General features: G+C 37.3%; 1 protein-coding gene across 1 annotated transcript in view; it reads right to left on the bottom strand.

The window, feature by feature from the left end:
- SKAP2 (src kinase associated phosphoprotein 2) overlaps positions 1 to 15,514 on the bottom strand; it is a 119,764-nt gene that overhangs the window by 35,574 nt on the left and 68,676 nt on the right. Inside the window, exons 5-9 of the mRNA XM_075419102.1 lie at positions 12,661 to 12,738; positions 11,838 to 11,921; positions 4,059 to 4,183; positions 3,094 to 3,157; positions 2,625 to 2,729 (exon numbers count right to left, since the gene is read on the bottom strand). Coding sequence (XP_075275217.1) covers positions 2,625 to 2,729; positions 3,094 to 3,157; positions 4,059 to 4,183; positions 11,838 to 11,921; positions 12,661 to 12,738 — 456 coding nt within the window. The remainder of the gene's footprint in view (positions 1 to 2,624; positions 2,730 to 3,093; positions 3,158 to 4,058; positions 4,184 to 11,837; positions 11,922 to 12,660; positions 12,739 to 15,514) is intronic.

Genomic DNA, 15,514 nt, shown 5'->3' with positions numbered 1-15,514 from the left:
TAACAGGCATTCAGAATTCCTTATTCATTCTCTATTATTAAGTCAGGTAACAGCAGTGATAATGATGCTCCACACTTTGACCATGAAAGAAAGAAAAAGTAATTCACTTACCTGGGAAAATAGAAAGGACAGCCAACTGGAATTAAATGCAACCAATCAGGCCTAATTAAGGCAGATGAGACCAAACTGGAGTACGCTCTTTTACATCAAGTTTAGATGAACAGCTATACAAAAGCCAAATAAGGCCTACTCTTACAAGGCTTGTCAACTAGCATTTAATCTATTAATCTTCAATACGGTATGGATTAAGAAGAGAAGGACTACTCTAAGGCATCAGAGCCATAAGTTTCCATTTAAGCAAAAGACTATTAAAGCACATTTATGGAAGAGACAAAGGTGCTTTAATCACCTAAAATCTATTGCGAACTTACACTTTGTTTTTCTTTAGTTATGCCAACATATCGCAGCCATAATTAAGAGCTCCACTGTACAAGGTAAGATGCTCCTTCATGAAAATTTTACAATTCAAATAGATGAGATGGAGAAAGTATAAAAAAAGATAATCCCTGCCTGATAACATGAAAATGAAACACCACTCCAACATCATGGGAAAGAAATTCACATACCTAAAAGCTGAAACTAGAACTCTTGAATAACAGAAGAGCTATCCTTTCTTTGTGACAGCTGTTCTGTTACGTTTCATAGAATGGTTTGGGTTGGAAGGGACCTTATAGATCACCTAGTTCCAGCCCCCCGTGCCATGGGCAGGGACACCTTCCACTAGACCAGGTTGCTCAAAGCCCCATCCAGCTGGGCCTTGAACACTTCCAGGGAGGGGGCATCCACAGCTTCTCTGGGCAACCTGTGCCAGTGCCTCACCACCCTGATAGTAAAGAATGTCTTTCTTATATCTAATCTAAATCTACGCTCTTTCAGTTTAAAGCCATTACCCCTTGTTGTATCTAACATGTCCTTCTAAAAAGTCCCTCTCCAGCATTCTTGCAGGCACCTTCAGATATTGGAGGACATTTCAGATTTATTAGCCACATTAGGAGATAACAGTTCCTGGAAAACTGACATAAAAGTGGGATATGAGTGAAAATACTCTAAATTCTTGCAGAATCATACCAATTCTCTGAAGACAGAGCTCAAAGCAAAGAACTCAAAGCATGTATTAACTATTGGCCCTTTACCAATATTGCATGTGTTACTGCTCCAGACCAACTTACTGTTTGAAATTAAAATGAACAGATAAGGTAAGTGAAGCTCAGACAAGAGTAATTTATCCCAGGATACATCTAGAGCTTCTTTAACAAAACCATAAGCAAGCATACAAGATCACCTTTTGTAAGAGCCTGAGCATCCAAAAAGCACTGCAATAAAGTTTGGCTGTACCCTTTAGCTATAAGATTAAGCCCTGTAATGTAGTTTTTCTATTCACTGCAGAAGTTTTTCAGCATGCATGACACTGCACCCCATTTCAGCAGAACATGTAATTCTTTGCTGAAGCAGTCTAGGTACAATTCAAAGAAATGGAACAAAAAAAAACCCAGCTCTTAAAGAATTGAGTGTTGTTACAATTTTACAACTTTATGATAATCATTTTCACCAGTCACTCTTGTTTCTGCTCCCTTGGTTCAGTGAAATGACCTTAAAATGAAAACCAAGGCTTACTATAAATTGTTTTTTTCTCCAATGGTCAGAATATTCAACCTAATAGATAAAGTTAGTCAGCATCACATGACACAACTAATTTTTCCTCTCAAGTTATTGCTGATAATTGCGCTGCCCCAAACAGCAAGGGCTGCCGAACATTATTTCGTACAAAGTGATTATTAATGGTCATATTACTTTAAAATATCATTTCTTAACTAACAGTAACTGAAAATTTTATTTTTTCACAGCTTTTTTTTCATGCAATCAAGAATGACCACCTTCTAATACTTGAATGTCTATAATCAACTCCAAGAGCTTTTGCCATGCTCTTTCTCTTTTGTTTTGCCATTGGATAGATACACTTGGATGTCTAGAGGCATAATCATTTGACCACATCAGAAAGTCCACAGTAAAAAGCTTCTGTATACTCATAGTCATACTGGAAGAAATGAAACAAAACAATGCCAATACTCATGCTGCTTTATTTACAGTTCATCTCCAGAGCCCTTTCAAACTAACACATTGCTTTCTTGCAGGATTATAATATCATGTGTTAGGCAGCAGCTGATAACACATGGAGTGATAGCGAACTTTTGCTTAATACAAATGCCAAAACGAATAAACTAAAAAATGATGGGCAAGTTAGTGGAAAAAGCTGTAAGGCAAGTCAATTTTTTAATTAAAAAAACTTGCGTACCAGAGAATGTTAATGAGCCAAAAGTCCCCTGAGACCACTTTAACACATTCTGCACTATTTTGACGCCCTTGCTAAAAAAACTGCACTGTTCTCACTCAGATCTGGTTGAAGATACAATCTTTTTTCAATCTCATAGCAAAACTTGAAATCTGAAAGTATCTTATTCTTGGGGTTACTTCACTGACCTACTTTTAGCCACTCAGAGTTATAAAACTAGAAGTAGAGAAGACAAAATGATCAGAAGTCACGAAGCAAAAAATTTCAACGATACCTTTAACTTCTTCATAAATGCTATCATCTATAGGTTCACTGCTCACTTGTCCAACATCATCATATTCCTCTTCTTCCTCCTCAGGAATAGTATTAGATTCCATATCTATGTAACAGTAGTTTAAAAAGTTAACATTTACTAGAAAAGAATGCCGAAGCAGAAATTTATGCCAAATACAAACACAATTCTTCTATCACTTGGTGCTTGCAATATATTCTGGTTATTTTCTTATAACGTTCATAAGGGAGAGCTTTCAAGCTAAATAGTATTCTTTGAGAAATGCAAAAATCTTGCAAAAGAAGAAAAGACATATAAAAGCTACAACGTGACTGAAAACTAAGGCTTGCTATTCAAAACTTGGACAAGCGGGAATACTATATATACAAGCGTGACAGATATGTTAATGGACAGAACTACCACCACTAAGCAGTACTGGCAATAAAGGCTACTGCTCTACTGGCTGGCTTACCTTGAATTACAAATTTGACTTGCTGTACCCATTCCTCTGCTTCTTTGGGAGTGGCAGCTGTAAACTATTAAACATTTATTAATAACTCCTAGCAGTAATGACAAAAACACAACTACAATTTCATTAGCAATAAAAAAGAGGGACTGTAGCAATCTCGTCACTTCCTCAAGAAACCATTAGTAATTCTTTTCATGTCTTCTGGTACTTTTCTTGCAAGGATGCTTCTTATAATGTACAGCTAATTTTGACAAATTTATGTAATTGAAGGAGAGGATGATGGATTTGAAACTCTGATCAGCAGCTGGCAGCTGTGCAGAAAAAAGCTGCTTCTCTTCATCAATGTCAAAGCCAGAACTGATGAACAAAATTTGCCCTTGACAATTAGAAGACACCCATGAATTTCTTTAGACTGCTGGGTACAGTTTTCTTAAAAATGTTCTTGTCAGACTCCAACACACTACCTGACAGCTTAATTAACTGGCTTTCAACTGCAATCTCAGATATTTAAAACTTATTAAACTTACATTCCATATTGATGTCTAGCTGATAGATCTCTGAATTGCACAGCTGATATGTGCCTTTACGTAATTTTCCTTGCAAAGCCATGACCGATACAATATGTATTTAACATGATATATATTTGAACTTTTTTTACTATTTAATTAATCCAAGAAATCACGCAGATATACTATACAATAGACATTAAAATGCTAACACTGAAATAACCAATAGATAAAGATGATAGATTTCCTTGCTCTTGTCCAAAAAGATAATATTTGAACACACATATACATATTTTATATCAGATTTTTTTCCTAATATATGAATATACAATATAAGAAAGCAAGGGTTTCCTTTTTTCATTACGATCTCAGTGAAAGTTGTTTTACCAAAATGTTAATTCAGTAACTGGAATTGTAACGGCTTTATCAATTTAATTTCAAGTCAACATTAAAAAGTCCAACCTGATAAATGCGCTTATCAGGAGCGGAGATTTCAAAACAGCAATCTTTCTTTGCATCCTTACGAAGGCTATTATTCATTTTGATGGTGTAGCCCTCTAAGGCAAATTCACCTTTCTGTTGTTTGTCTGTTGGAGATAAAAAACAAAGTTAGAGCTTCATTTACAACAGTGAACGTAAGTGGCTCAGCAGGTTATCATTTATTCAGATTTTGTTTCCTATTTCATGAATTTCACTAAGAACAGGGAGTTCTTAGCAAAATGATTAAGTGATACTTCTGGAGATAAAGCTTTATTTTAAAGGAAGATGTACACAAAAGTACATTTTTCTGTAGGATGCCTAAGGAATTCCACAGGGGGATGTTTGCAGATGGTGGTCTTGTTTAGTAAGAAGTGCATGTTATGACACTTGTATCTAGGGAAAGCCAAGAACTGGAACTTGCAAGACACGTTTCCTATAAATCAGTGTCTCTTTCAGGTTCAGTAAACCAATGGGAAAACCTGTCTAGCTCAGAATTTGCTGAGCTCCCTCCTGAACTAACCACCTCACTCAAAAAACAAACGTCAAACTCCTTTTTAAGCAATTGGAAAACCTTTTCACGTTCTCCCACCCACTCCCAGATGTGCCTCCTTTCCACATGGCAGAAATACAGAATGAATTTTGTTACAAATTCAAGTGTGCGTTCCAAAAGCATTTCTCTCCACACAGCAAATGTTTAATTAGCTAATAAAAGTACTGAGCCCTACCACAGTTTATTATGTAGAGCCATGTGGTTGTTTTAAAGACAATTCTACTTTTCAAAGGTTCTGGTTTATAAAAGTATCACTTAGAACAGGCCTGAGTTTAAATATACTGCACGTTGGCAAGCAGCACCTGTGTGCTCCTTCTGAGCTCTTCAGACCAAATCTACATCTGATTTTATGTGCTTTGGCATGTTCTGCTGAATATTAAAAACAAACCAAAAAAGTAAAAATAATTTAGTTTTGCAATTTCTGTAGATCACAGTGCAGCACTGAAGTGAAGATAGGCATCAACAGTCACATTTTGCTCATGCAAAGAAAGTGCAGTGGCAAATGAAAGAAAATGCAATTAAGTGTGGGGTTTTTCCACAGCAGAGAAAAGCATTAATTAACAACAAATATGGGGCACAACAGCAAAACTACTTTAAGTATTGCTGAACAGAACTTCAGTGCAAATCGAGCAGCCATTGCTTATATTTGTCAACAAAAGGAGAAAACTTCTAGAGTACAGAAAACAGAAAAAGCTACAATTTCAACATAATTTTGTCATCCTTCTGGAAATTTCATAGGAAAGCAAATCTTTTTTCCATTCTTGAGAGGGCAAAAATTGGCTAACACAGCAATGTGAACATCAATGGATGCAAGAGCAGTCACCATACAAATACTCTTGCTAGTAGTCTTACATGCACATAGACTCAAATTCTTTGTCCTCCCACCTTTTTATGAACTCCCACCCAGGGCAAGTAAATACCAAATAACACAATTATATGAGAAAATCCAACACAATTATATGAGAAAATCCAGGGCACTGTTCTATTTCCTCTTCTAGTCCCTTCCCCCACAGTAAGTTTTATTATGTCTTCATTAAGTACTAATGATACAGTACTAATATTTTATATTTGCTCAAACCTCTGCCCCTATATCAAACGGCACACAGAGGCAAAATTCATGGAATTGCACCAAGGCAGATATTAGAAATAATAACTTGCCATAAGTTAACTATGTCCCCTTTTAATGAAATTCGTTTCTGCCTAGAAATTTTACTGTTCCCTCACTTGTGACCTCAGGGAGAAGACCAAGCGAAACACATTCATTTCTGACTCTCCCCTGCTGAAGGTTTATCAAAACCCAAGCAGATAGCAGCACGAATACAAAATAAACAAACACCACGTTCAAAAGGTAAAACATTTTGTCAAGATAAAAATGAGGCAAGTATTCAAATTTAGTCTCTTGGATTATTTCTGAGACTGCTTCTCCGTGACATGGATTGTCCCCTTTATGGTAGTGCAATTTTGCAGTGCTAATCTCAGATGATTTCTACAATCATACTCGCTCTTTCAAAGAGCATTACAGATAAAACACAAAGATGCTGTACGTTGCACTGGAAGTGGAATGCAGTACGTAGTATCCATATTGCATTTGGTTGTTTTATTGTTTATACTGTCTTTGCCTTATCTCTCTGAACATGCCGTTCCAGTGCTAATGAAAATTACCTGCATGCACTACCAAAAAAAAATCTCCTTTCCTATTAAATTCTTTCACTGACCCTTACAGCAACAGACTAGTCACAGCATTGCTACTTTTGCTTCTAATTGTCTGTACAGCAAAGTACCGCTTATTGAAGTCCAGTGTAGCATTATGCATATGCTTAAAATGTTGACCATGGGGAAATTCTATGACAATAGGACACTTCACAGCCCTGACCCAGGACCCATTAAAGCTGAGAGAAAGACTCTCAGTATGCATTCACACTCCCTGTGGCAGCAAACCAGAGATAAGACCTAATATGTCCTGAGAAATTGCTCCACAAATATAGAATGGCAGGACACAGGTCAGCTATAGCTCACCTGCATGCTCTGACGGTGACAAGCAATGGAGGTCTACAAATCCCAGTCACTCTTGCAGAATACACTGTTCCAGGCAGGACTGAAGACCAGCCCCACCACCTGATCACCATGGAGCAAACCGTGACCCATGGTGGCTGTTTGGCCAGGCACAGTAGTCAGGTGCAGGCTTGATGGCTCGGCCACCCTGTGATCATCAGACTCACTGATCATCTCAGCTTCATTTATCAGCTACACAGGTGTGCAGACAGACTTGGGCTTTCAATTTAAAGCTGCCATGGGAAGTTAGTGCCACAGTGACTTCTGTGAGCTTCCACATTCAGAGTTATACCATTTATATCAGAAATATTTTCTGGAGATTGTGCTTTAGGGAGAGTTAAACAGGTTTGGGATGTTTAAAAACTTAGAAGACGCACAGATTTTACTTGCAGGCTTAAAATTAGATATAGTTGGTTTTTATGGCGGAGGCCTTAAAATTAGGTTCAGGAAGCATATTTACATTACAGAGATTTCACTTTCATTTTGAACCCTGAATCAGAACCAGAGCTTTGCCGAGGCAGGAATGAAACAGCATATTTAGGAGGAACTAGGGAGAGACATGCGGTTGGAACGCACTTCTCTGAAGAACGATAACATTCTTGCTGCCTCTTATTTTCTCAAGATAAGGCTTAGCAATTCAACAACAGGAAACTCTTAATTGTCCCAGAACCACACAGAATTGCAAAAAGTGTAATACTATCAATCTTGTAAAAACAAAAAAGGATCATGAACATCATCAAGCATAAGTTATTCCACAATTAAGTCAAATCTCATTTCAGAATAAGCTGTTCTTTGCTCTCATCTCCTCCTCCTCTTCCCTTCCCCCCCATGTCAGGCACACAATAGAAAAATAAATGTGAGTCTGTGTAGATCATTTTGCATCAGGAATTTAGAAATTTAAAAAGCTAATATAATAGAGTGGAGAGTCAGACACTAAATATTAAAAAAAAAAAAAGTCAAAACTAGTATGCAGATATCTGAGAGAAATAAATGTGGGGGGCTATATTTAAAATAGACAAAATACAGTTCTGAATGAAATTTGAGAGCCACTTTGAACATTTTTCTTACATATAAACTCCATTCATCCTAAAAATAGTGAAATGTTGTTAACAACGGAAACAGGGCCAATATTATATTGGGAAAAAAGAGTCTCAAGGGAAGCAGAAAAAAGCATTTTGAAGTAACCTTGCGTAACTGAGTCCAGGGGAACTTTAAAAACAAAGAAGGGTAAACCTTCAACAGAGTCTTGAAATGACTGGGTTGTAAATTTGAGGCCTAAGGCGATGTGCCCATATTATTAGCACATGTAAAAAGACTTAGTGCATTCTGAAGAACAGAGAGGACTTGGATAGTAGAAAGGAAAGAAGTTACAGAGAAAGGCATAAGGAACAAAGGCAAACAGAAAGATTTCAGAGAGTGATAAAGTATTTATAGATACTATTAGAATCTATAATTTAACTCTCTTCATCTTGAAATTAGGAGCCTGTAAGATCTTACAGTTTACATGGCTTCACGCTAAATGTAGTTTCACATACTTCTTCATATGCAGGATGTCTGCTTCCTAAAAATAGTAAGTATCTCCAAAATGGTAATTCCTTTTCCAGCTTTTGGAATAGCCCTTTCTAAATTAATGCATAGGAGTTCTTCCCTTTTTGAAAGCGGATCTGAAATGCAATCAACTTTTTTTCTTTCTTTCTTGCCTTTAATCTAGTCCTCTGAGAAATCTAGATTAAAAAAATTAAGAAACGGAGGCAATGACTGAAACACGCTATTTAGGGCATCAGTTTGTTTATATCCAGTGTGCTTATACTCAATAGTTATTTTTTAAATAACGCATTATTAATGGCAAGTGTGTCTCTCAAGGTCGGAACTTAACGTTCCCCTAGCAGAAGATTCAGTACTCATTAGAGAAATGCCTTTGATTGCCATCACCCTGCTACAACAAAGTCCTATTGAACATTCACAATTCCTGCAGATTTCAGTTATGGATCCTGTCAAAAGTAAAGTCTAAACTAAACAAGCATTTTTGCCTTTCCTGCATGGCTGTTCAGAGAGAAAGGACTAAGAGAAGGAGGTCTGTATCTAAAAGGAAAATGATAATTCATCAGCTTTCCATTGGGTTTGTATATCTTTCCTCACTCCTAGAAGTACAAATTTGCAAGCTTAGCATGTGGCAGAAATTCCAGTAGCCTGGTTAGGTGAGTTACTAGGACAAGCTTGCAAATGCAACTCTCACTAGGCTTCTCTCTCCCTTAATATTGTTCGGTTACCAAGTTCTTCAAAAAAATAAAACACAAAATAAAACCCCTCTTTTGCACAAATAGAAGTAGACCATTCATTGGCCACCACTATCTTACCATTCAGAGAAATCCAAAATGTTCATGTCCATGTTAAAAATAAATCAACAAATAAAATTTTAAAAATAAACTCAGACTTTTCTAAAAGCCTCTGAATTATCTCCCTCTTCAACATCATACTACTGGCAGGCAGGCAGATCCCATTTCCAAGTTATAAAAATGAAAATAAATTTTAAGTGCCCATTAACAGGGGGAAAAATTACCATGATGTTCTCAATTACTGTCTTGCTAAACATTTAGCTGATCTCTCCAGTTTGCTGAGACAGAAGGACATATAACATCGTGGCCTAGTAAGGAAGAAGTAATGAAGCCATTAATTCATTCATTTATAAAGCAACAAATTAACTTTCCTTCTTCACATGCACTTGGAGGTCTGAAAGGTTACCCGTACCATCCAGGTGCCTGAGTATCCAGGAACTGCCAGAAATCATACAGAAAAACGATACGCAAACAAGGTACCCAATTCAGGATGCAACTGCATGGAAGCAAAGAAAAGAAAAGAGAAGGACTATAAAAGGTTTATGGAAGGAAAGACTACGAAAAGGAGGACCAGACAAGCTTCTGGAAATCCAAGCCAGCTCTGACATTTGAACATGCTCTCTGCAATGTTGTTGGCCACGTGCTGGCAACAGATATTGCAGCACAAGCACCAATATACACACCCTTCTGGCAACACCCATTTCTGACATGTAATTAGGTCAAACCTTTAAGCCTTGTTCCTCCCCACATATCATTGATAAGGGAAAAAAAATGTAGGTGATTCTCTTAGACCTGTCTATATTGCAGGGATAAATAACATTGTTCCACTATCCAGCGTGGCACTAAATGTACAAGAAAATAGAGGGGGAAACAGGGAAACAAGACATTCATTAGCCTGCAGGCATCACAACTGTGAAAAGGATGCTTGTAATCTCTTAGGTGAACACACACACATACACAAACATACAGTCATTTACTGTATTTTCACAGGCTTTTAGCTTATACTGTGTTGTCTTAGACTAGGCCTCACATTTTTCATCATTCAGCTCTGAATAAATGATTCTGAAACTTTTCCTTACATGTGTTTGTGAGCTTTGTACACTTCCATACTTCTTGCTTTCCCAAGGTAAACGGGAGAAAGTTGGAAGCACTAGCACTCCGCTACCTTTTAAAAGTGACACTGGCAGCAGGACTGAGCAGGTATGGAATCCCCCTCTCCCTCATCCGTCTTCAAACCAGGTTCACTTCAACAAGGGGGAATTTTCCTGTTGGGTGACTCCACCCTGGAAGCGGTCAGAAACCAGGGCCCAGTTGACACAAAACATCTGCAGCCATTGCACAGGCTAGGGCAGACCAACATCGTTTAGACAGACGCCATCCCAGCAGCTCAGGAGGTGGCAGCAGTTTGCATGAAGCCACCCAAACGCACACTTCACCGCTGCTCCACAGTTGGTGAGAACGCACCTTCCATTTTCTACGTGGTCCAAGTTATCTGGTACAGCATCAAGGGTCACAGCAAAAGAAGAAGGGCCCCAATACGACACCGTACTGCAGCAGCTACTGCTGCTAGCCATGAAAGTGGGAGTGAAAATAGCTTCAGGTTTTTTCCAGTAATTAAATGCCAGATCTCCTCAGGATTGTCTCATTGCACACCTCATCCATGCTGACAATCGGCAGCTAAACAGCATAATAATAGCATATATGTTCACAACCATCAGTAAATGCAACAGCTCAGTTTCAACAGCAAACTAGTCTGCCACGGAACTAAAGCAATCCCTGGCATCCAGCTACGGCGTAATGATGACCCCCATGGAAGGGTAGGGTGGAACTAGTTGATCTATAAGGTCCCTCCCAACCCAAACCATTCTATGAGTCTGATTCTATGGCAACTTGCTTCTGCACTGCAACAGGCACTTATGTATTATGGCATCAGACAGCTGAAGAAAGTACCTCTGACCAGCCTAGAAAAAAAAATTCTGTGAGTTTTCAGAATTCTGTGTATGTTTTCAGAATTCTGTGATTCTGTGACATCACTTTGAATTTTTAGAATTCACAGTCAAATAAAACATCCTTTAAATTTTGTGTGCCAATTATATTTGGTGTTTAAGGGTAAAAAAAATGGTACAGAAATATATCTGAGTAAATTTTACAAGTGCAGTTATGTCTCCCCCACATACTTATTGCTGGGCAAACTAGCAATGCAACTAGTTGCTACGCAACTGTCCCAACATTTATGCCAGATTCTTTCTGAATGGCCATTAAAAGTTAAAAGTCACCTTCAGAAGCTAGCTTTAGTCTATATGATTGGCTTTTAGTTATATACATTACTTCATTTCTAGCTTTTTCAGAACATAAGCTATTTAGAAAGAAACACAGAACTCCACCATGTAGTTTTTAGACCAACATTTTCCTGCATAGAAGCATCTTTAAAGAACTTGGCAGGTAGAATTGCTAGAGAATTGCTAGAATCCTATTTGGTCAGAAAGAACGTTTTCTGTCCAGTAAATTCATTGAGTACCAGCATACTATCAAACCTAACAGCCAGCTGTTACTGGCGCACAAAGTAGCTTAATCTTTACAAGTAACTTCATCTTTTTTCCTCAGTTTCTCTGCTTTAGAAAATGAGTACATCACTTACGCATTCTGAAGTACATTTATACTTTTTAAAATTCACAGCATTGTTTAAAAACCAACTGTTTTCTCAAGTTTCATTTGCTTTCTTAAAATGACCTTAGAGTCACAGTTTCCAACACCTCTGAGGCTTTCATATTCTTCTGTGCATTACAGATCATTTTTATAGTTTATCATAATTATTATAATTACCTTTGTCGCTTCCATAATAATAGAAGACCGTCTTACTGATAGCACACCAACGCTTCTGCCATTCAAAGCCGAGAAAACTGTGGTCTGCAATTAATACAATTTGTGTATATAATTTCTGTTCAATAATGACATGAAGTATGTTACTCCTTTTCAAGGGTGAGGTAAGAGGGAGAAGGAGACAGGAAAGGTGCTAAGGAAATGAAACAAAATCTGGATATGAAGAAGAGAAATGTATGGCACTGAGAAGAAAATTAGAAATAAAAATTGGTGGTAAGAAAACAAATAGAAATTTGAAATCATATAAATAGAAAAGTCATGTGTAACATTAAATACAAAGAAATAAAGAACAACTTCCTAAATACTTCCTAGAGTTATTGCAGTATTAAGTGGTTATCGAAGTGACAATATAAGATTTATTGAATCAAGGTAAATATTGACTGAACCAAAGCTGAGATCAATATTTGCCCTCTTGAAGAAAAATAAATCTTGATGCTCACTGAAACATGAAGTCAACATATGGTACTTTTACATACGTTCCTAATGTTTTCTTCAAAAATATCTGAAAGTCTGAATTATGGCTGACAGTGGACTTTCACAGCTTGACTATTTTAGTCAATAAAGAAATAGAATTTCCTTTTAATACTACAGGAGCAATTATGTGCTATGCTTCTTTTGCACAATAATGCTTCAACATTTCAGCTTCTATTCCATTTTATTTATTGCTCCTGTATAAACTGCTTTGTGTGTATAACATCAAATACTGACACACAGACTTCCCAGATACAAAACATGCACTAGTTTTCACAAAGATAGTTAGACTTACCTTTTCTGCGTTTTTCCAGGTATCCAGCTTTCAGAACAAACTGAAGATCCTGAGCTGCAATAGGTGGAAATTGATTCCCTGAAAGAAAAGTAAGCTCTGTAAAGCAACACTTTTCAAGAAAAACGCTATAATAGCATTAACAAACTTATGGATTTTACACTCTCAATATACAGCAGCTACTGAAAAAAAGTAACTCTAGTAACTACTATGCCAGATTATTTTATGTACAAAAACCCTCTAACTATAAACGTCAAAGCTGTTGCTGCTGTCCTCACCGCTTTAGTAGGTAAAAATATAGCTGTGTAGCAGGTCCTGCAAGTCTCAGAAGGAAAAATGTGTAATTAAACAAGCTACGCCAACTTAGAAAACATTAGTTTGTGTTTTGAACGTGGTCTATAAAGCAAGTTCGATAATGAAAGCAGTAAGTTCAAATGTGCAAACAAAATCAAGTATCATAATTTAACACAATTAAATCAGGAATGTGGTTTTCAATACCAGCTTCACACAAAAACATCCTGAAACAACACACAAGGTGAGGACCCTCTACTGCACTGTCTACAAAAAAAGAAACCAGATTAAGAGACGATAAAAGGTGAAGCCTGCTGTTGACAGATATCGCCTAACTTGAAATATGACACAAAACTACTGCCTATAGGATCTATAGTGCAATACTGCATAGGCCAGAGACGTTGCACAGAAGTCAACAAAATTGTTGATCTATAGACACTAATTTTAGATTTTGCAGATCATGGTTGCATCTACAAAATGATGAGCATATTCCACCATATTTTGACCTTTTTCTCAACTGCTAATTCATAAGTAGAAGCATAAGACCAACCAGCCAACCCCGCCTGAACTTAAAATAGAAATATAGATGTTAAAAATTGCATCTTCCATCCTGCATCCTCCCTCTCCTAAAACAACAGAATTACTATTTAAATGGAACTCCTAGTATTAAGAACAGAAATATGTTAGACATGCCTAAATTAACATGTATATAGATGTCATACTGCTTACTGCAAGCAAAAAAGCAGAACAACAGCTATTCCTGTTTTTTAAGTGCATGTGAGCAACACAGTGAAGTTCCTACTACTTATTATCATCAAATATTCATAAGAATCACTGTAGGTAGGTGGCAAGTTTACACGGCAGCAATTATTCATCAAAATATATGTAATCTCATTAAGTTCTACCAATATAAACATACAAAAAAGGACTGTTATCAGCAGACAACCTCTGTGCTAAAAAAACACTTTAAGCTATGCAGGGTGGGTTAAAGATCAATTGTCTGACCTTGAACCAAGAACACTGTCTCTGGAAGATGATGCCAACTTCCTGGATTTTTAAGTCATCCTTTAAAATAGAATTTTTCTTTAATCAGTGTCCACAAATGAGCTGGTTTATGGTTGTCTTATTTACATACTGTTGTGAAAGGAAAAATAAAAGAGGTAGGAACTTGCAGAGAATGTTATTTTTTAAAGTACGAAAACATTCAAAATGAGACTGCACTCCTTAAACAATACAACTGGCTTTTTAGACAACAAAATAGAATTTTATATACACTGACATTTCAACTGAATTTTAATTAATATTCTTTTTAAAGGTTAGGACTACACTAGCTATTATTTCAGCTTCTATGGAATTCTTGCTACTGTTTTGAAAATACAAGAGTTATTGGCTCCATGTACATGCATTTTAAAATGCTGCAGCTGTCACCCCTTGCTTGATAATATACAATCACTGCACAATGTTAAATGAGAATTTAAACACAAAGACACTGGCTGGTGCAGGGTAAGTTTAACAGCTACTTATAAGATGATCTGATGATGATATTATGAGTGGGGGAGGTGAAGAGTTTTACAAATATAGATAGTGTGCTGCTTTATGTTGGTCATTGGGAGGCATCAGTGTGCAACACTTAACAGCTTGCTTTACCTCCTCCTCCCGTAGGGCTCATTTTAGAACAGTGCATCCCCACAGATGTGGAAGACATAAAACCTAATTAAACAAACAAATAAAAGCAGTTCACTCTTAAATTTTTTAGTTTAGTAACTTCAACAACTATTTGGATCTAATGTTATACGTTACTGTTTGTATCAGTTTGGGTTTTGATGAGAAAGCTTGGCAAGTAGTCATTTAGTGAACAAACCAAATGAGGTATTCAGTCCCAAACAAGCACATACTTTGGGGACTTCTCTTAACGTTGTTCTGCCTATAGGAAGAAGCTCAGCCAAGTTAACCACTTCCAAGAGCTAGAAATCAAAATTCCACACTACTCTCAGTTTTGCTGCTTCTGCTCAGACAAGTCAGGATAAATTTGATGATGGCGTTTTCTGAAACTGTATTTAATTTGCACAGCGCACTGAAAGCTCGTGAGGAAAAGAACCCGCATGAAAAAATGTCATCTTCCACTGTTCTAGTGACACTGCAAAAAGAAGCCATGCTCCTGCCCTCAACCTGTAGAGAAGCCAGTTTCTCCTGTTTCTCAAGCAACTGAGGCAGCAACTCCATGAAACATGAAGCAGCTGGTCAGCCCCACTGCCACTCACAGATCACATGCCTATTATCATCCTTCTGTCAGAGAAGCCTGAGAACCACAAAATACGATGGAATTTCAGGTGGATGGATAAGAGAGAGGGGCCTGGTGGTAATATCCCAAGACACATACAGCTGTACATGAAGAAAAAAGCATAAATCTGGCTAAATTCCTTCTTTCATTCCCCTGTACATCCAGAAAGAAGGGGAGGGAGAATAAGTAGTCTGAAAAGTATAAAGGAAAGAGAAAGAAGCATCCCCTCTCAGATTCTCATTAACCGCAGGTGCTGCGCATTATGTGGCAGGAAGAAGGCACAAA

This window comes from Opisthocomus hoazin, chromosome 4 (assembly GCF_030867145.1).
Source record: "Opisthocomus hoazin isolate bOpiHoa1 chromosome 4, bOpiHoa1.hap1, whole genome shotgun sequence".
Lineage (NCBI taxonomy): Eukaryota > Metazoa > Chordata > Aves > Opisthocomiformes > Opisthocomidae > Opisthocomus > Opisthocomus hoazin.
This window is presented reverse-complemented; position numbering and strand designations above follow the sequence as displayed.